At 56.0% G+C, this 18,707-nt stretch overlaps 6 protein-coding genes across 6 annotated transcripts; 2 read left to right on the top strand and 4 right to left on the bottom strand.

The window, feature by feature from the left end:
• The first annotated feature begins 1,052 nt into the window (after positions 1–1,052).
• On the top strand, positions 1,053–2,441 carry B0I36DRAFT_321684 (porphobilinogen deaminase). Its single transcript, XM_046153743.1, has one exon. The coding sequence runs from the start codon at positions 1,180–1,182 to the stop codon at positions 2,263–2,265; it is 1,086 nt and encodes a 361-aa protein (XP_046014396.1). The 5' UTR covers positions 1,053–1,179; the 3' UTR covers positions 2,266–2,441.
• On the bottom strand, positions 2,442–3,419 carry B0I36DRAFT_321682 (glycine cleavage H-protein). Its single transcript, XM_046153742.1, has 2 exons — positions 3,203–3,419; positions 2,442–3,097 (listed from the first exon to the last, which is right to left on the bottom strand). Exons 1-2 carry the CDS (start codon positions 3,336–3,338, stop codon positions 2,694–2,696), a joined length of 540 nt encoding a protein of 179 aa, XP_046014395.1. The 5' UTR covers positions 3,339–3,419; the 3' UTR covers positions 2,442–2,693.
• Positions 3,420–5,234: 1,815 nt separating this feature from the next.
• Positions 5,235–6,291, top strand: B0I36DRAFT_362215 (P-loop containing nucleoside triphosphate hydrolase protein; the record flags this gene model as incomplete). The annotated part of the gene is made up of 3 exons (XM_046158616.1): positions 5,235–6,002; positions 6,062–6,136; positions 6,193–6,291. The coding sequence occupies 3 exons, from the start codon at positions 5,235–5,237 to the stop codon at positions 6,289–6,291; spliced, it is 942 nt and encodes a 313-aa protein (XP_046014394.1).
• Positions 6,292–7,484: 1,193 nt separating this feature from the next.
• Positions 7,485–12,012, bottom strand: B0I36DRAFT_110490 (uncharacterized protein). Its single transcript, XM_046147875.1, has 7 exons — positions 11,263–12,012; positions 11,009–11,201; positions 10,706–10,954; positions 10,480–10,653; positions 10,406–10,430; positions 9,774–10,346; positions 7,485–9,715 (listed from the first exon to the last, which is right to left on the bottom strand). Exons 1-7 carry the CDS (start codon positions 11,593–11,595, stop codon positions 7,942–7,944), a joined length of 3,321 nt encoding a protein of 1,106 aa, XP_046014393.1. The 5' UTR covers positions 11,596–12,012; the 3' UTR covers positions 7,485–7,941.
• A 449-nt stretch (positions 12,013–12,461) lies between these two features.
• On the bottom strand, positions 12,462–13,967 carry B0I36DRAFT_362213 (peroxysomal citrate synthase; the record flags this gene model as incomplete). Its single annotated transcript, XM_046158615.1, has 1 exon — positions 12,462–13,967. The coding sequence occupies one exon, from the start codon at positions 13,965–13,967 to the stop codon at positions 12,462–12,464; it is 1,506 nt and encodes a 501-aa protein (XP_046014392.1).
• A 1,509-nt stretch (positions 13,968–15,476) lies between these two features.
• Positions 15,477–17,294, bottom strand: B0I36DRAFT_373743 (uncharacterized protein; the record flags this gene model as incomplete). Its single annotated transcript, XM_046160222.1, has 2 exons — positions 15,477–16,959; positions 17,023–17,294. 2 exons carry the CDS (start codon positions 17,292–17,294, stop codon positions 15,477–15,479), a joined length of 1,755 nt encoding a protein of 584 aa, XP_046014391.1.
• Between the last annotated feature and the right edge of the window lie 1,413 nt (positions 17,295–18,707).

Genomic DNA, 18,707 nt, shown 5'->3' with positions numbered 1-18,707 from the left:
TGCCACGCTGAGCGGGCACTAGCTTGGCCGATGTTGCCATATTGCTGAGCAAAGTATTGCTCGCAAGCGGATCTTCGGCGGAAATAAAGGGGGATACAATCGTGCATAAATTGTTATCATACTACTTCCGCACGCACTGACAACCTTAGAGCGTGTGGGACTTGGGATGTCGGTCCGGAATGACCCTTCGTATGAGAAATTAGGGTGGCATCGTCAGTTAAGCTTGATCGTCTAACCTTAGCATTTTATTCGTTTCGGGGGAGCTTGAGGCAACCCCTTAACGTCACTGTGTGATGACGACTCATTAGGTTTATTGCTGGGTTTGCATGGGAATTTCTGCCCTATTTTCCACAATGAGTCCGGGAATTCTAGTCGCTAGGCAGATTGAGGTCTCGGACAATAACAAGGGAAAAGGTGCAGCATTAGCTTAGATGAGAAACAGCCAGCTCATATCACTATAAATTTTATGAAGCAAAAGCATGGAATTTGTACTGTCTTTAGTCCATGATCATCGTAACTTTGATGGTGTAAGAAAACCTCGTCCCGCAACTCAGCTTCGGAAATGCTTCGGGCGTTCCCACGAATAAAAGATTGCCAGGAAAGATGTTGAGGCATTGAAGCTGACAAAAGGTCAAAAGCCCTGACAGCATCTAAAAGATAGATTTTGGCGAAGAAGACTGCGTTTTAACCATTGTTGATTCAGGTCGAGGGAGTTCCGGGCCTGGTGCCCAGGAAATCGGACATATAGGGGATCTAGAAGTGCTCGTCTGATCCCGGTCACGACTGTCTGAACTACAAAGCGGAACAATAGGTCTACCCCTAGGTATTGCACGATTTTCTAATCCAAGATCTATTATTCCGCGACTGACAAATGATCCATTGTTCTTGATGCGCACATACTAACCTTGGAAGATTTGGTTCAAATTTGACTGTGGGGTTTAGGTATTAAGCTTAAGGTAGGTAGCAGAAATGCACTTTCGTCACAGTCAATAAACTCATCGCCGCGAACGGCTGGCCCCGGTCCCGGCAGCAGAGCCCCACCAAAAGTTGCCCCTCGGGCGACATTGGAGAGACCCTTCCTTCTGCGAACGACTTCAAGTCGACGCACATACCCTCTCTACCTCTCACAGTTCCACGATACCGGCAAAAACAAGCAGTTGCCGCAAGCTCAATTAGACAATGTCGACCGAAACGCCCCGATCAATGGCGCAGGCCGCCGTAGCCACTGCTGACAACAGCACCAGCGACGACACCAGACCCCTCATCCGGATCGGCACGCGGCGCTCGCAGCTCGCCCTGGTGCAGGCGCACGCGATCAAGGCGACCCTCGAGTCGCTCTACCCGACGCACCGGTTCCTCGTCAAGCCGCAGGACGCGACCGCCGACAAGGACAAGATCACGGCGCTGTACAACTTTGGCACCACGGGCCTCTGGACCAACGAGCTCGAGGCCGAGCTCGTGGCCGGCCAGGTCGACTTCATCGTGCACTGCCTCAAGGACATGCCCACCACGCTGCCCGAGAACTGCGTCGTCGCGTGCATCACCGACCGCGAGGACCCGCGCGACGTCGTCGTCGTCAAGCAGAGCCTCGCGGGCAAGTACAGGACCCTCGCGGACCTGCCGGACGGGAGCGTCGTCGGCACCAGCAGCATCCGCCGCATGGCGCAGGTGTCACGGCGGTATCCCGGCCTGAAGTTCATGGACTGCCGGGGAAACCTGGACACCAGGCTGCGCAAGCTGGACGACCCGGAGAATGCGTACAGCGCGTTGATCCTCGCGGCGGCCGGGCTCAAGAGAATGAAGCTCGAGTCGAGAATCTCGCAGTACCTCGATGGCACCGAGGAAGGTGCGGGCATGCTGTACGCTGTGGGCCAGGGCGCGCTGGCCATTGAGACGTTGAAGGAGAACACGGAGATGATTGAGCTGCTGGGCAAGTTGCAGGACAACAAGGCCATGCTGGAGGGCGAGGCGGAACGCAGTGTCATGAGGACGCTCGAGGGCGGCTGCAGCGTGCCGATTGGAGTACAGACGTCATGGACCGACAAGGGCGAGCTGCGGCTCAGGGCAAATGTTGTTAGTGTGGACGGCAAGAAGGCAGCGGATGCGGATGTGACCGAGAACGTCACGACCAAGGAGCAGGCCATCGAGTTTGGGCTCAAGGTCGCGGGCGCGCTGAGGAAAGCAGGTGCTCAGGATATCCTGGATGTCATTGTTGCGGACAAGGAAGCGAAACAGGGGGACGCTCAACCGTGGGTGCCGGCGTGAGATCCAATACCACGGACAGGAGGGGATCAAGAAGTCTGGTGGAATGGCGAACGAGAACAAAAGCAATGTGGAAAATCTGTGAAACTCGGCATCACAACATAGGCATTACTCCATAGACCTAGAGATGTTAACGCGCAGCAAGCTAGTCACCAATGTAACAAAAGCATGACCAATGGTGCGCTTTTTTGTGCATGGGAACAAATGCATGCGCCGGGTCTCGGCGAAGCATAGCATGGGATGTGTTTTTTTCCATTTTTGACACAAGGTTGAGCTGATTCTTGTATGCAGGTTTCTACTACATATACAGATGTTAAACGGGCTACTGCCCCTTCTCTGTCTCCCCTTCCTCCTCTTGAAGCTTTGCTTTGTCGGGTGCAATTGTTGAATCGAAGACTTCACCTAATTTGATCACTCAGGTCTCACCACACTTAGTGGCCGGCGTCGCTGACATACGCCTTGTACGCCTCGGCATCCATCAGCTTCTCAAAGTCCGCAGCGCCCTGCTCGCCAACCTCGACCTTGCAGATCCAGCCGCCGCCGTGGCTGTCGTCCTCGGGCACCTGGTTGATTGTGCCGGGCTTCTCCTCGAGCAGCTTGTTGACGTCGGTGACGGTGGCCGAGATGGGCGAGTTGATGTCGGCGGCCGACTTGACGGACTCGACGGCGCCCACGGCGTCGCCAGCAGCCACGACGCGGCCCTCCTCGGGCAGCTCGACGTAGACGACGTCGCCGAGCTCCTCGGCAGCGAACTCGGAGATGCCGATGACACCCGTCTTCTTGTCGGCGCTCAGGTCGATCCACTCGTGCTCGCGAGTGTATTTGCGGATTTCACCTGGGTCGGGGCGGGTTAGCTGGAGAGCTCCGGCAAAGTGCTGGGGTTTGGGTGAATGCGCATGCGCATCCCGCCCAAGCACTGGGAACCCGGTGGCAGACATACGGATCGACGAGCCGGAGAAGGCACGGATGGTGGCGGGCTGCTGCCACGCAGAGCGGGCAGTGGCTGGGGCGGTCTGGGAGAGGCGGGCCAGAGTCGAGGGGCGAGCTGCCCGCAGGCACCGGGCGATTGAGGCCATCGTGGAGGCTTTGCTGTATTTTGCGTTTGTGGCGGTGGTGTCGTGGGAGGAAATGATATCCAAGTTTGATATGCAGTGCCGTGCTTGAGATAACGTCAAGAGGGGGACAAAAAGTGGCCTGGTTTCTTGGGGTCCGAGGACTGGGGTGGTGACGTTTGGGAGCTCCAGGCCGCACTGTGAGATTGTGCGGTGTGAAGCGCATTTTCTTACAGTGCGTGGTACAATGCATCTCGGCAAGCACCGGCCGCCGTCCAGCTCCGTGCTCCACCATTATCAGGCCCGCATACGCCGATTGCGGCTGGTGCCATTATCTCATATCCTGCCTGCCTGCCATGATGAGAAGCAGAATGCTATTGTGGTTCCGACCTCGAGTCAGAGGTCAATATTCAAGGAAAATGAGGTTCGAGATGCACATTGGGCCAGCGCTATTGCACTGGACTGTCGTGGGGTTTGAAGAACATGTACTAAATTCTCAATGGTTAGAAACGGGTGCCGGACACGCTAACCTGTTGAGCTGACCTCGGGAGGCTCACAACGTACGTCCCAAGGACTGGAGGGCCAAGCACTCTGCCTACCTGGGACCTGCCCCGCCAGCCTGGACCTGGCGGCCGATCTTCAGCACGCGTTCCTGAGCGACGCATGGGTGGGTAGCTCGACGCGTCGTGCATCTGCCTCTCACCCACGGCTTCCCGATCTCGAGGATGCTGCCAAAGACGACTGCGCCTTGCAGCGGGGCAAAGAGGTGAAGAACCTGCTGCCCCAGTCACAACGTATGTCAAATGCATCGCCCAATCGTGGGTGCAACGACTGGCTTGCAGGCATGACCCTGCCGCCTGAGTTATGCTCATGCGCATTGTTGACTTTGGCGGCTAGCGAGGCAGGCGCTAGCTGCTAGGACGCGTCCACGGCCGTTTACTTTAGTTGACCCAGCTTGATCGCCGTGGTGGCCGCTCAGTGCGGCGACGCTGGGCATGGCGATCCGCGCCTTTGGCTTCTAGCTTTAGTGCCTCAAGCCGAGACTTGGCCCGCGAGCATCTCTACTGGTGGTGGCTGTGGATGAGGAATGCTGTGCTCCAGATTAAGCTTCAATGATGCTCGTACCGGTTGCCCTGGGCCTTTGTTGTTGTATCGATAAGTGTTTGGCGCCTGGGGGCGTTGTGAGGTCTGCCATTGGCCTGCACTCTACTGCACCACACCACAACACGACTTGACATTGGACGGCAGTCGATTGGTGCTGACCTGCAAACATCAGCCAGCCGCCAGATACTCCCTGCCCGTCCTGGTCTTGGGTTTCCTCAACTCTTCAGCCTGCCGTGCCGTCCGTTGCCAACCTCGTGTTGCGGAGTCAACCACTTGCACCCGCGGTCCCCAGCAGTTCCAGCCTGGCAGGCCTGTTTCCCCAGACCGACCGTCTCCCTCTGACGACAGATACTGGCCCAGGCTACCCCTCCCGGCTGCTTTGCCTGCGACCACATTGATAATTGAGGCCACTGGCAATCAGCTCTCGACAAGCCGCTGCCCGTCACACAGATCTTGGTCTGCCATCGCACCAGCAGGCCTTGCACCCGCCAGATTGCACTTCAGGCGTCCACGGCTAGAGCTCGCTAGCCCGCCTCAACCTCTCGTTGTGGCCGACCCCAGTCCTCGCAGCTTAGACTCCCGGGAGTGACGCCCCCACCCATCTCCATTTGGCTCAACTCGGACCTCGTCCACCCATCATCCCCAAGCCTCATCCAGCCTCGACTGCCCCTGCCCTCCTCCGCCACGCCGTCGCCTTGAGGTCCTCCTTCGAGCCAGCTAGTCTCGGCGGTCCTTCCGTCCTCTGCACGGCCGACCTCGACACCTCTCGGGCCCCCTCCCAAGCCCTTTCTCCCGCGTCTTCCACCCCCTCCCAGCATGGATCAGGAGCCCACCGCACCGCCGCCGCCGAGTGTCCCGCTCGAAGTCGCGCCCGACGACACACTTGGCGGCATCGAAGGCTCTCCCAGAGTCTACTCGGATCCAGAGACCGCCCTCCGCTCGCATCACCACTCCCAATCGCTCGACCACGGCCTCGCCAACAGCGTCCACCAGCAGCACAAGTCCGAAGACATGGATCGCCAAGCGAGACACGACACTCCGCCAATCTCGCAGCACCCGCAGTCGATATCGCGGCCGCCCTCGGGCCTTTCGGGTGCTGGCGATAGGCATGCCACACACTACAGCGACCATGCCTCAAGGAGCAGCGGCGGTCAGCAAGAGCAGCAGCAGAATGGCCGGAATCAGGTAGTCATCAAGGTCGGCATGGTGGGCGACGCCCAGATCGGCAAGACATCGCTCATGGTCAAATACGTCGAGGGCAGCTGGGATGAGGACTATATCCAGACATTGGGAGTCAACTTCATGGAGAAGACCATCAGCATCCGCAATACAGAGATCACCTTCAGCATATGGGACTTGGGTGGCCAGAGAGAATTCGTCAACATGCTGCCGCTCGTTTGCAACGATGCCGTCGCCATACTATTCATGTTCGACCTGACCAGGAAAAGCACACTCAACAGCATCAAGGAGTGGTACAGACAAGGTCGCGGCTTCAACAAGACTGCCATTCCCGTGCTTGTGGGCACAAAGTACGATCATTTTGTCAACTTCCCCAGGGAAGACCAAGAGGAGATTTCCAACCAGGTATGGCTTGACAACTTTAATTTGGGGGCATGTAGATTATGGCTGACTTTGCGACCCAGGCTCGGCGGTTTGCCAAGGCTATGCGCGCCCCTTTGATTTTCAGCAGCACGAGTCACAGCATCAACGTGCAAAAGGTAAGCTTGAGTACAACGATTGAGCACATCAGATATGACGCTTACAAACTTGACAGATTTTCAAGATCGTGTTGTCGAAAGCCTTTGATCTTAAGTGCACCATACCAGAGATCGAAAACGTCGGCGAACCGCTGTTGCTATATCAAGCCTGCTAAGTATGCGTAGCAGCTTGCAAGATCTCGCCCTCTCCAATGGCAGCTTGGAAACATCACGGCGAGACTTGTGCCTACCTACGTATGCAGTATCGCGCGGCGAGCTACGACATGTATGGGCTCAGCCACAGAATGTCATACCATGCCATGAAAGCACTTGCTTTTTCTCCGCCAGCACGCTGGCGATTCCATCCCCCAGCTCTCCACCGAATCTGAACGTAGCACCATGTACTCGTTCAGCCCCACTTCTCTTTCCTTTGTACACTGATACACACCACAAATTCGTTTTTTGACATGTTTCACCATCTTGGGCGGTGCATTACGGAGCAAAGGGACAGGGCGGCGCTAGGTCAAAGGCTGCCTTCACAGAAGGAGAAGAATTATCGAGTCAAGAACGAAACAAGAGGACATTATAGTTAACTTGGGAGCGCGACATCCATTGTCGCACGGGCATTCCGATTGGCGGCTTTTGGGGCACAGAGAGCACCTTCCCGCCTGAAACCTGCCTGTGGTGGACGACGCATTTTGCCGATCCACCGTTATGTGAGAAGGATTCACAAGACAAGCCCCGTAGATATCACTGCCGTGGGAAAAGGAGACACCACTTCGAGTAAGGGCCAAAGAACGAAGACCCTGTAGTTTGCAAAGCAAAACGTTGTGTAATAAGTAGTGTTGACCAGAGCCTGACTCGAGCCAGGAGCGAAACAGACAAAGAGAGACCGTAGCAAAGAGACGAACATCCCTCTTTTCCTATTTGAGAAACACACTGGCTGTCTTCTTGAAGAAATTCAAGGTTGCTTTCACAGTGCTTCACCTGGACCTCGTTTTCGAAACGTTGCCCGTCTAACAATCGTTGTTGAGCACATAGCTCAAGTACGAGATCAAAAAGTCAAGATTGTGTGGGAGCAGCACACGGACAGTAGGAATGTCGCCACTAAAAACTACATCCAGCCGCGAGTTTTGATCACGCTGGGGGGGAATTCGGCTCCAAGAAGTGTGGTGGCATTTCGACCAGCTGTGTGTTTGAGGGGTTCAGAGCAAGAATCGTGTCAAGAACATCCGGAAACGCCGAGTACTTATACGCATGGTTGTTGTTGAATCTATACCATCATGGCCCACGAAAGCTAGTGCAGTGGTTGTCTACTTCTCCTGTTCCTTTCTTATCGTCTGATTTATCTAAGAGAGTTAGCCAGACGCATATGGGTGAAAAGGTTCGTAACATCTCGAGGCGCCAGCGAGTATATCCATGATTGTATGGATTTGTTACCACGAGCAAAGCCTTGCTATTGGAAGAGGGTGAACATCAGATCGTCACGGTCTGGTTTTTTGCCATTCGAGTGGCGCACGCCCTTGAGACGAGACGACGAGTGTTTATCATGGGAAATAATAACACCTGAAAACCCATAGTTCGAGACGGACATGTGTGACTTGTACCAGGCCGCTGGTCATTCGCAAAGTCTCTACCATCGCGCATCCCGGAATGTGTCGTGAGACGTTTTGCCTGTCCTTGCTGACCTACCATCCATCGTCCATTGGAACCAAAAAGCGCAGATAGAGGCTCAATGCCCAGATTTTGTGCCACTGGTCACGCCATCAGGCATATCTTCGAAGCAGAGGTGGCAGAGCCGAGCACCATCCCAATTGTCCACGCCATCATCTCCAGTAATCGTTTCCAGAAAGATTCGTTGTTGGAAATGAGGGAAAGCCAAGGACTTTTCGCAGTCGATGAATGGCCGCCACGTCCGCGTGCCTGTTTTGCATGGAAAGATCCTCCGCGATTATCCCAGAGGTGAGGTCTTCTTGCAATTGTGGCCAGATTTGCTCTTTCTGAACTCGTCGGTCATACAGCAGGTCAACGATGACATAGAAATGGCCTCTGGCTGCCAACTCGAGCGCTGTCCATGCCCTAGGCGTATGATCGTTGAAGGACATCGTGACGCGACATTCAGTATTGGCGCGAGCAGACAGCAGGATCTTCACAACCTCGGCATGCCCATTCCTGGCAGCTTCATGGAGTGGAGTAAACCCTTGGCTGTCTGTGATATCGACATCGGCTGCATGGTCAAGCAGTTCGCGAACAACATCGCAGTGGCCTTTCCTTGCAGCTCGTCCGAGCGCGGTCCTCTTTTCATCGATCTTGAGGTCATTGCGGACAGTCACCTCCCTCTTCAAAAGCCACTTCACAACATCAAGAAGGCCAAGTTCGCTCGCTGCAACTAGCGCGAATTCCAGGCGATGGACTTGCATCGATCGGGGCATGGAATTTGAGCACCCCTTCGCTGGCGATAGCACGACAGCGAGGTCAGAGAACCTGACAGCCTCCAAGAGAATCCCAAACAAGTCGTACATATCAAGCCCTGCAAGCCTCGCTGCCGATAAGAAGGTCTCAATCTGAGCCGGACTACGGCCTCTAAGGTGTTGTTCAATGAGATCCAAATCCGTACTCGCTCTGTGGTTTAGCAGGAAGCAAGCACAATGATGAAACTGACATTGCCTTTTCAGCAGCAACCAGTCCTGAATACCCACCAAAAACAAGGCATAGTGATCATTATGCTCCAGCCATTCGCGCAAGTTAGCACCAGGGCTTTCGGGTCGTTCTTGACCTGGCCATATGATGAGATTGTGGCCCTCCTTAGCAACTAGCCGAAGTAGTGGCCAAGTCTTTGATTTGTTTGCATCGAAGTGCTTCGTATGCACGATCCAGTATATTCTGGCATATTGGAGAAATGGGTGGCTTTTATCGCGTTCATAAGGCTGAGTGGAGGCATAATTGGTCTCGATGTCAAAGGTCCCTTCAGTGACCCAACCTGTGGAGGTCAAGAGCCACGTATACGTATTTGCGAGTCTGGTTGTGGCGGATTGATTCCCAAGAGCAGTGCTGGCCAAAGCAAGAGGCTGTATTGTAACAGTAGTTGGTCGTTCTGCACGTGCAACCTCGGTTTTGAAGTCGTTGAAGTCTAGATACGTCATGCAGATCTCGCCAACAAAGTGATCAGCCAAGTCTGTGTCGACCCTGAAGCGACCGAGATGCGGTGGCAGGGAGCCGTTCGTGAGAAACTCGCGGATTGTTGGGTGCGCAAATCGGATCAATCGCGGTTCTTCTTCGCTGCACTGCAACAAGTTGCCGCTCCACAGAACAATCCTTTCGAAGTTCGGGATTTGTTTCTCGGCCATTGAGTATGGCTGATTGATTTCGATAGGAATAGTTTCCTGTAGTTCTGCGAGAGTCAAAGGCCTTGCGACTGCGACCACCCAGCGAAAAGCAGTTTCGACGGCTTCAACCATGTTGTTATCGGCAAGAATACGCTCAAGCACGACTGTGTAAACCTGCTCAAGGCTTTTCGGCAGTGTGGCGAGCGTTTCCCTTATCATACCCTTGTAACTCGCGATGCAGAGCTCTTGCATCAAAAAGACAACCAAAAGAAACCTATTGCAGTTAGTTGATAGGAATGCAGATTGTAGCAAATTTCCTGATGAAGACATACATGCCATCGGCACGATCATTCAAGGTCGTGACGATGAGTTCTTTCAGCGCGGCATCTTCAACCACCAAATCTCCGTTCTCGAAGCATTCCTCGAGCACTGATTCGATGAACAGACTTATATCTGTGCGCAAGCCCTCTGATACTGTCGAGATCTTGGAAATATGTCCGAACTTTTGCTCCACATCAATCAGTATACTGTCGCGGCCGCTGAAGAATAATCGTAAGCTGGGTGCGGCTTCTGAAATGAGCGAAAGCTCATCCATAAGCAGCCTGCGTTCTGTTGAGGTGCATTCATTAAGACCATCGACGACAATGTAAAAGTTGTTCATGGTGATAATGAGCTGTTGCAGAAGTACAGTCCACTCACGAAGCGGCACGTATGGTTTGTTCAAGAGCTCGGCCAATCTATTCATGTGCGAATTTGGCCCCTTGATGGCTACCAAGGACTGTTTCAAGATGGATCGAATCATTGTATCCGCAAGAAGAGATTCGGCATTATCGTAGTGAGCCAGGAAGAACGCGACTATTGTTCGGGGTTGCATGTGGAGGTATAGGTTGTTTATCACATTCGTGCTTTAAACGTCGTGTTGTCAGCATGGCCGCACGCACCATGAAAGGTTTGGGAAACATACCATAGCACGGTCTTGCCTGAACCGACTGCACCTCATCAGTACGATAATCTACCACTGCTGCTTGCGAAACTTACTTTTGCCGTAGCAGCACAAGACAGCTGAGCCTGTCCCGTTGCACCAACGTGTAAATTCTGTCGTCGAAAGTAACCAGTCTGCAGTGCCATTGCGACGTTTCTTGCAAGTATCCTTAAATAGAGGAAGATGGTTGTATGAACATAGTTGCTCAAGAAGTCGTATTCTCTCTTGTTCTGTTCCGTGGAAGTCAGAAAATGAACCGAAGAGGTTGGGTGTAGTACTGACTTGATTGTCGTATCTTGACGAATTGCAGATCCTGGTCCAGTTTTGGTATATATCTTTGCAGAAAGTACCTGCTCAACTGGGCTGCCTTGCGTTCCTGACCCTGGCATTGTTGTTCTTGATGCTGAGCAAGCGTTGTGGCTAGGTTGATTTCTTCTTTCACCTCCTTGGCGAGCCTCGCGATTCCATCTATGTCTGGTTTGAACTCCTGTTCGAATGACTGGAACACCGCGTTGAGGAGCTGTTGTGACCCTTGGACATGTTAGCTGAATCATTTGGGGTATGCCATCAATGTGGAAGACGTACATGTTCTCTTCATGAACTCTACCAGGTGCTGGCGGCACCGAACAATCGCTGCATGGAAGTCGCAAAGCGCCTTCTGGAGACGAATTGAAATGGGAAAGAGCGCCTGGTACTCGTTAAATCGGGGGCAGTGTGTACTAATGGTCATGAACAGCTTCGAGAGTGGTTCGAAATACGAGGTGTAGTTCACCATGATCTAATGGTCGTCAGCCAGTCAGTGCCTCCGCTCACAAGATGAGTGTCGGAGTAGAACATACCAGCATGGTCATCTTGATGCTGCCCCACACGAGCGCTGCGATCTCCGGGTTTGACGAGACAAATGTATCCACAACCGTTGAGAAGAGATGGACTGCCTCTAGCACAGCGTGAAGACGGGTAGCCACGCTGCGACCCTTCATGGATTTGGCTTTCTGGTCCAGCTCGGCGGTGAAGATCATGACCTTGTCGACATCCTGCTCTGGCTTGGCGTGGTTCAGAGCGTCCAGCTGATCGGCTGTGAGGATGCCTCGAAACGATGCCAGGGCATCATTGAGGGACCTCTGGGGGTCGTTGCTTGCAGTCGTTCGTGAGCCCAAAGACACAATATCCATGGTGTCAAGACCGCTCCGGTGGTAGATCAGGGTCTTCCAGGCGACCAGCCAACTCGTGGCTAAACCCTGGGCGATGGTGCAGCTGTGTCGCTAGAAATGCTGATAAAGGATAAAGTGACGGTTCTCAGGTCTCGCCGCCATGAGTATGCTGGGAGCAGAATGGAAAGAAACTCCCAGATCAAATCCGCAGCCTCGCTCACAGCTGCAAGGCGGCCCATGCCGTAGGCTGAACCAACAGCTGTGTTGCTCAGCCCCGGTGAGTCCAGAACCCCGGAAGGGCAGGGGTCCAACACCACAAGGCTGACAGGACTCCGGAGAGGACATACCCCGCCTTGGGCGTACCCAGCGTACAGTGCTGAGGATAATGGCTCGTGTGCAGGGCAGACCTGCCGGGTGCTCTTTCGAAGCTTCGAATGCTGCAGTATGGCCTTGAGTTTCAGGTATTTATTTTTAATGGCCAGGCTATGTTGTAGTCCGGAGGTCATGGGCCTCGCTGATGCTAAGACAGGAGCGTAAAGAAGGCTCCATCAACTGCCTTAAGGGCTTCTGTTAACGTATTGCACATGATTGCGGTACTCACCAATCACGAGACGGCTCCCGCCCTCTCAAGCGCTCCTCAGGTGACGAATGGCCTGTAAGTCTAGATAGACAGGCAATCCTCCTTTCGGCCAAGGTCTCTCATCACTGTTGACCAGATAACTGACATCGTTCACGAGGTCGCTGTCAGCTGCTTCTTATTTGCTTGGTCTTTCGATTCGCGGATGTTGTTGAACACAAGTCAATTCCTACATCGCAGACTAGCCACCTCGGCTTCAATAAAAGACCCACGCTTTCCAACAAACAAGCTTGTACGAATTGACTTCTCTTTACAACTTCGCCTTGCTCCACAGCTGCCCCGTCTCGTCCTTGTACGAAGCCAGCATATTCCGCCTGCTGTCCCCGCCGTGGCTGACCTCGACGGGCGCATCAAACACCGTCGCCCCGGCCTTCTCCCTGCGCGCGTCCTCGTCGACATAGTCACGCTCGCCCTCGCCGACGTACAGCTGCCGGGGCCGCCAGATCTTGACGCCCGACTTTGTGAGCATCTGCTGCCTCCAGTGGGCGAGCCAGCCGACGCAGCGGGGCACGGCGAAGAGCACGGGGTAGAAGTCGAGCGGGAAGCCCATGGCCTGGTAGATGAGGCCCGAGTAGAAGTCGACGTTTGGGTAGAGGTTGCGGGAGCGCATGAACTCGGACTTGCGGGCGTAGTCGGCGAGGGTGAGGGCCGTGTCGAGCAGCTTGTTGCGGCCCGTGACCTTGAAGACGTCCTCGGCGAGCTGGCGGATGGCGGTGCTACGCGGGTCCACGTTCTTGTACACCCGGTGGCCGAACCCGACGAGCACGCGCTCGCGCTTCTCGACCTTCTCCATGAACGCGGGCACGTTCTCGGGGGAACCGATCTCGATGAGCATGCGGATCGCCGACTCGGAGGCGCCGCCGTGCGAAGGGCCGTAGAGCGCGGCGCAGCCAGAGGCCACCACGCTGTACGGGTCGACTAGGGACGAGCCGACCTGCAGCACGGTGGCGGTGGAGCAGTTGACCTCGTGGTCGGCGTGGATGATGAAGAGGGCGTCCAGGGCCTTCTCGAGGACCGGATGAGGGCGGTACTCGTAGCCGGACAGGTTGTCGAGGAGGTAGAGGAAGTTGCCCGTGTACGACAAGCCCTGGGCCGGGCGGTTGAAGGGACGGCCCTGGCGCATGCGGTATGCGGCGGCAGCGAGCGTCGGGGCCTTGCCGATGATGCGGATGATCTGCTTGTCGAGGGTCTTGAGGGCCTCTGGGTCGCCCGAGGCCGCAGCCGTGTACAGCTTCTGGCCCTGGAGAGACGGGTTCGCCTCGGGAGCAAAGGCGCCGAGGGTCGCAAAGGCCGAGGTCAGCATGGACATGGGGTGCGAGTCGTAACGGAACGACTTGAACATGTTCTCAATGTCGGTGTGGATAAAGGTGTGGTGCATGACCTCGTTGGTCCAGGCTCGGCCCTGGTCCTTGGTGGGCAGCTCGCCGTACACGAGCAGGTACGCAGACTCGAGGAAGTTGGACTTGTTGACGAGCTGCTCGATGGGGTAGCCGCGGTAGCGCAGGATGCCCTCGAGGCCGTTGATGTAGGTGATTTTGCTCTGGATGACGGCCGTGTTCATGTAGGCCGGGTCGTACACGCGGATGCCCTGCTCCGTCTCGTCCTCGGCGCGGTCTTTCGGCGCGGTGGCCGCCTTGATCTTCTTGAGGTCCGTCGCGAGGACCGAGTTGTTGGTGATGGGGAGCTCGTACGTCTTGCCCGTGCGGTTGTCGACAACCGTCAGCGACTGCCGTGGCGGCGCCTTGGAGACTGCCATGGCTGCTGCTGTGACGAGATCGGTGATTCGTACGGAGCCGTCGGTCGGGGCAATGTCTTTTATCGAGTTGGATATGCGGTCGTTGTCGTTGACGTCGCAATAGGTGTGTAGTTGTCGTTGGGATTGTCGTTGTTGCAAGCACCAACGTCGCGCAGGCTTGAAGCTTAAGTGGCTAGCCCTAAGGTAGCTCGCCTAGCCGAGGCAGACCAAGCCAGAGAGGTGCGGCTGTGTCGGAGCTCCTCTTGACTTTTCGCGGCAGCTGAACCCAGGCCTTGAAGCGCAGAACTGCTCGTGATGAGGAGCTTTGACTACGAAAGGCTGTCTGCGAAAGGACGGGACGAACGGGAATGAGAACGATCAAAGGGGCAGCTCACAGATTCGAGAGGTAAGCTCGTTCGCTCTCGCTCGCTTCAACTGTTGGCCGAGGGTCCCTTGCAAGTGCCGAGCATACCCGCCGACCGACCCGCCCGGCCGAGCCACGCGGCAGCGGCAGCGTCATGTGGTCCCACTCGTCACTGACATGTGCAACACCCTCGGCACCGCATCCGCGGCTGTGCGAACCTCCCTCCCTAGGGCTGGCCTTAGCAAGTCAGAATGACCAAGAGCAATCCGCAGGCGGCCAGCACTCATAGTCACATGCATGCCCAGCAGGCAAGCAAACCGTCTTGTTGTACAAGGAGCAACCAAGGTATCATCAATTGTTATCCAAAGTCTTGTTACCCAACCAAGACTGTCCAGTAATGTGTCTGTATCCTGGCAGCTTCTCTGCCGCCATCACACGTCCTGCCTGTCATGCTTTCCCCCAACCTCCACCCATCCGCCAAGGCAGAACAGTATTGTGTAGTTTAAATATTAGTATCCCGTAACCCAAGCCACCTGGGCTCTCCCCATCTCATCCGATTTTGTCAGGCCGGCAGCCAGGAATAGAAAAAGACAAAACAGTGCCGCCACAGAGCAGTACAAGTCCTCCGCGGCGACAGGCCAGTAGATAATGAAAACATGATGGCTCCTCCAGGCAGCCTGTTCCCAGGCGACCCAGAAAGAACCGCAATACATCGCGATATTATTGCAGAACGACACTGCTGCAACCCAGAAAAGGCGCAGACATACAAGATTGCGATCGCTGTGCCAGCCACGAGGCATCGAATGCTCGTATTAGCGGTAGTCGTTTTGGGGGGTGGATGTCGTGGCTGGAATGAGAAAATCGTTGAAATGAGGGCAGAAGTGGAGAGACTGCCCCGGCAAACACGCACCGCGGACAGCATACAAATGACATCGTATGCAGTCCGCGAGGCAGAACATCAGCAAGACAGGAGAGGAAAACAAAGTGCAGAAAGACCAAACAAAACGACAAGAGGTATATGGTCCCACAAACGCCGAAAGGATGAGCAGAGGACTTCCGGCGCCAAGATGGGTCCAGAAGACGGAACAAGGAAAGACTCTAGACTCCAGCACGCCATTCCCCATGCCGATGCGTCAATAAACCAACAGACATTATCATGCGCTCGGCTACTGCGGGTGGCCGAGGGCCTCTGGCGAGAGGCTTGAGGGGTCGACTGTGTCGAACTGCACAAGCTGGCTCATGTCGAGCTCGGCTTGGCTGGAGTCGACGTAAGCCGGGGAATGGGGGTGCATGGGCAGCTTGATGGTGTGCTTGGAGTAGAAGTCGTTCATGCTGCTGCCGTCGTCGGAAATGGCGGACTCGCCCATCGGGTAGATGTCGGCCGAGGCACTGCGTGGAATCATGCTTCCAGGAGGCGGCGACTGCTCAACAATGGCAGGATCTCCATGGTGGCTGCCAAACGACAGAGGAGATACAGACTGGGGGATCATGCTGGCATGCTGAGGCATGGGAGACAGGAATCCGCCGGCATACGGAGTACCGTAGTTCGATGCAGCCATAGGAGTGCTGTCGGGACCTTGGGAGAAGTAGCCAGGGCTGGTGTATTCTGAAGGGGCCGAAGTCGCGGCGGACAGCGGGTACTGGCGCATGTCGAGGCCGAAACCAGCCTGCGTGTCGATGCGGAGGTTTGACCCAGCACCACCCATTGGGTGAGCCTGCTGAGGCACAGGCGAGTAAATGGTCGGTGTGTGCGGGTGGCCCTGGCTCTCTCCAGGATGCTGGATGTAGAACGAAGGCATCGGGGTCTGGAGCATGGAGAAGTCCACGGCCATGGGCACGGAGCGGCTGCGCTGGCGCTTGTGGCCGGGTCCACGCATGGGAGGCTGCATTGGGTTCAGACCCCACTGAGGCTCCGGGAACATGCCGACATGAGGTTGCGCGAAGTTTGGCTGCGAGGACGGGCGCGGTTGAGGCGAGACGGGTGCGGAGACTGACAAGTTGTGCACCTGGTCGAACGCCACAGGGTTGTGCCTGCTCATGAAAGACTCGAGGGATACGAGCTTTGCGAGCTGTCCGCTCAAGACCTTGGGGTTGCCCCCGAGGTGGTGGACAAGGCACTGGGTCGCCTGCTGATCCTCGGTGAAATCGCCACACTGGAAGAAGCCGTTGGAATTGGGAGACGAATCCATGAAGAAACTAGGAGGCCGGTTGAGTTCGATGACAATGCCGCCGGGTTTGCTAGCGTCTCCTTCGGCGTTCTCGATGTAGACGTTCTTGATCGAGCTGAAATGATACTCAATCTTGTAGCCCGCCTGGTCGTTGTTGATGTAGTAGGTCATTGTGCACTTCTCAGGCGAGTAGAAGATGATGAGGTCCATGGTATTCTGTCCAACCCGTGTCCACCGGCCAATGCTGAGAGAGCGGCAGGTCAGATGGTGAATCAAGACCTTGCCCTGACCGTTCTGGTCGCCCCCAAGCATCATGGAGCCATATGGCATGAGGCTTGTGCGTCCCATATATGGGCCGCCCAGACCTTTGCCAGACTCCATCGCCTGCATGGCCAGGTATGTGCGCATCGACTCCGGGATTGAGTCAATGTCCTCGCCTGTCTCCAGGCTCTTCTTGGCAAGAAGCTTGATTTTGGCACGGCTATATGCATAGTCAGTACTTGCAAGTACCGGCAGGAGAAGTCGAATGTGTCTCGAGACCTACCGGTTCTGGAACCAAATCTGGACAGACCTCTCGGTCATGTTGATTTCTTCCGCAATCCTCTCGCGCACGTTGGCCGTTGGCGTCGGGTTCTTGTTGAACTCGATTTCGAGGGTGGTCAGCTGGTCCTGGGTGGCACGCTGGCGCTTCTGGTTCTTCTGCTGCTGCGTCAAAGTGCTCTTGCGAGGTGGACGCCGTGAGTTGGCATTGGTGGCACTGCCTGGCGTCTTGCCCGAAGTGGCAGATGATGGCGAAGGGGACTGGCTGGCCTTCATGCCGGTGGAACCAGGGGTCGAGGTTTCCTCCATGACTGGAGCAAGAGACTGCTCCATGATGGTAGGCGAAGCCATAGTGGCAAGCTTGCTCGACAGTGACTCGAGAAGACGACAAGGATGAAGTCTGTCGGGAGTTGGTGATGGGTGGTGTATTATTCAATATCCTCTGCAGGCCGGCGGAAGCTGGCGCTGGTCGGTGGCCGAACAATGTCGTCGGGTTGAGACAAGGTGTCAGACTAGCCGAGTGAGGCGGGCCTCGCGGAGAGAGTGGATGAGATAAAAGCTGAGAATGGTGGCAAGGAGCGTAATCCGTGTCCTCACTGAGGGGACCGGGAGAGTCGTTGTTGTTGTGAATATGGTCTGGGCGCACGCACGGGCGGCGGGTAGACTGGTTCGGTGGAAAGTGAAATGGAGCCGGAAAGGAGTGACGGCGTCCGCGGTGGTGGTGGTGATGCTGCGAGCCGCTGTGGGAGCAGGCAGTTTGGTGAAAAGGGAGCGTGGTCGTTGATACAACGAAAGAAGCAAGGAAAGAACAAAAGAAGACGGGAAAAGAGGAATGTCTGTCGCAGGACCGACGAGACTGGCGATACAGAATAATGTGGTACGAGGAATCGAAAGGAAGGAAAAAGGGGAGGAGTCGACGGGAAGGGCCTGGGAGAAAGGGAAAGGGAGGCAGGCGTAGGGGACGGGCAGCGAGCCTAGTGAGGGGGGCCGGACCTGACTGGCGGCAGCGGCAACAGCGCGGTTGGGGGGTGTGGGAGAGAGAGAGCCTGCCACCGGTGTCCTGTTCCTGGGGGCCGCCGGGCAGCAGCAGCGATACTGGACAGTCTGGTCTGCTTGAAGCAGCCTTTCCCACCTGCAGGACGGCAGCCCGGCCGGGCCTGCTCCCAATGCAGGCTGCAGGCGCATCCACAGGACCTGCAGCAGCGCGTGTCGGCCAGGGGCTCACACAGTGCGCGCAGGAGCAGAGGCCCGCCCCTCGCGTGGGTGTGGAGGAGCCTGCGGGTGTGGGTGGGGCCCCCCAGACGGCGTGCTCTCATTGGCTGCGCTGCCTACTGCAGGTACGATGCAAGCAGGAACAGAGCACGGAGGCCACTGCCTCCTTGTGCCTTGTCCGCCGAGCCCGCATCGCCTCCAAGCCAACGGCAGCAGCCAGACAATGCCCAGTCGCGATCGTCCTGTCCGCCGCTGATCTAGCCCGCGCGTCCTCGCTCTGTGGCGCCGAGCATCAACTGAGCCGGTCCAGTCCAGCCCAGCCAGCCCAGCACGGCCGCCGCCCGCTTGCCCGCCCTGTTGCACGGCCACCGCCTTTTTGCCCTTCGTCTCTGTCCTGCCGCTCGTGCAGGACCCGGCTGCAAAGGAGACAGACAGATCACAACCGACCGCAACTTGCCTACGTACCCGCCACAGACC

The sequence above is a fragment of the Microdochium trichocladiopsis genome, assembly GCF_020744255.1.
Source record: "Microdochium trichocladiopsis strain MPI-CAGE-CH-0230 chromosome Unknown B0I36scaffold_4, whole genome shotgun sequence".
In the NCBI taxonomy this organism is placed as follows: Eukaryota; Fungi; Ascomycota; class Sordariomycetes; order Xylariales; family Microdochiaceae; genus Microdochium; species Microdochium trichocladiopsis.
The sequence above is the reverse complement of the archived record's forward strand: the minus strand, read 5'-3'. Positions and strand labels throughout refer to the sequence as shown.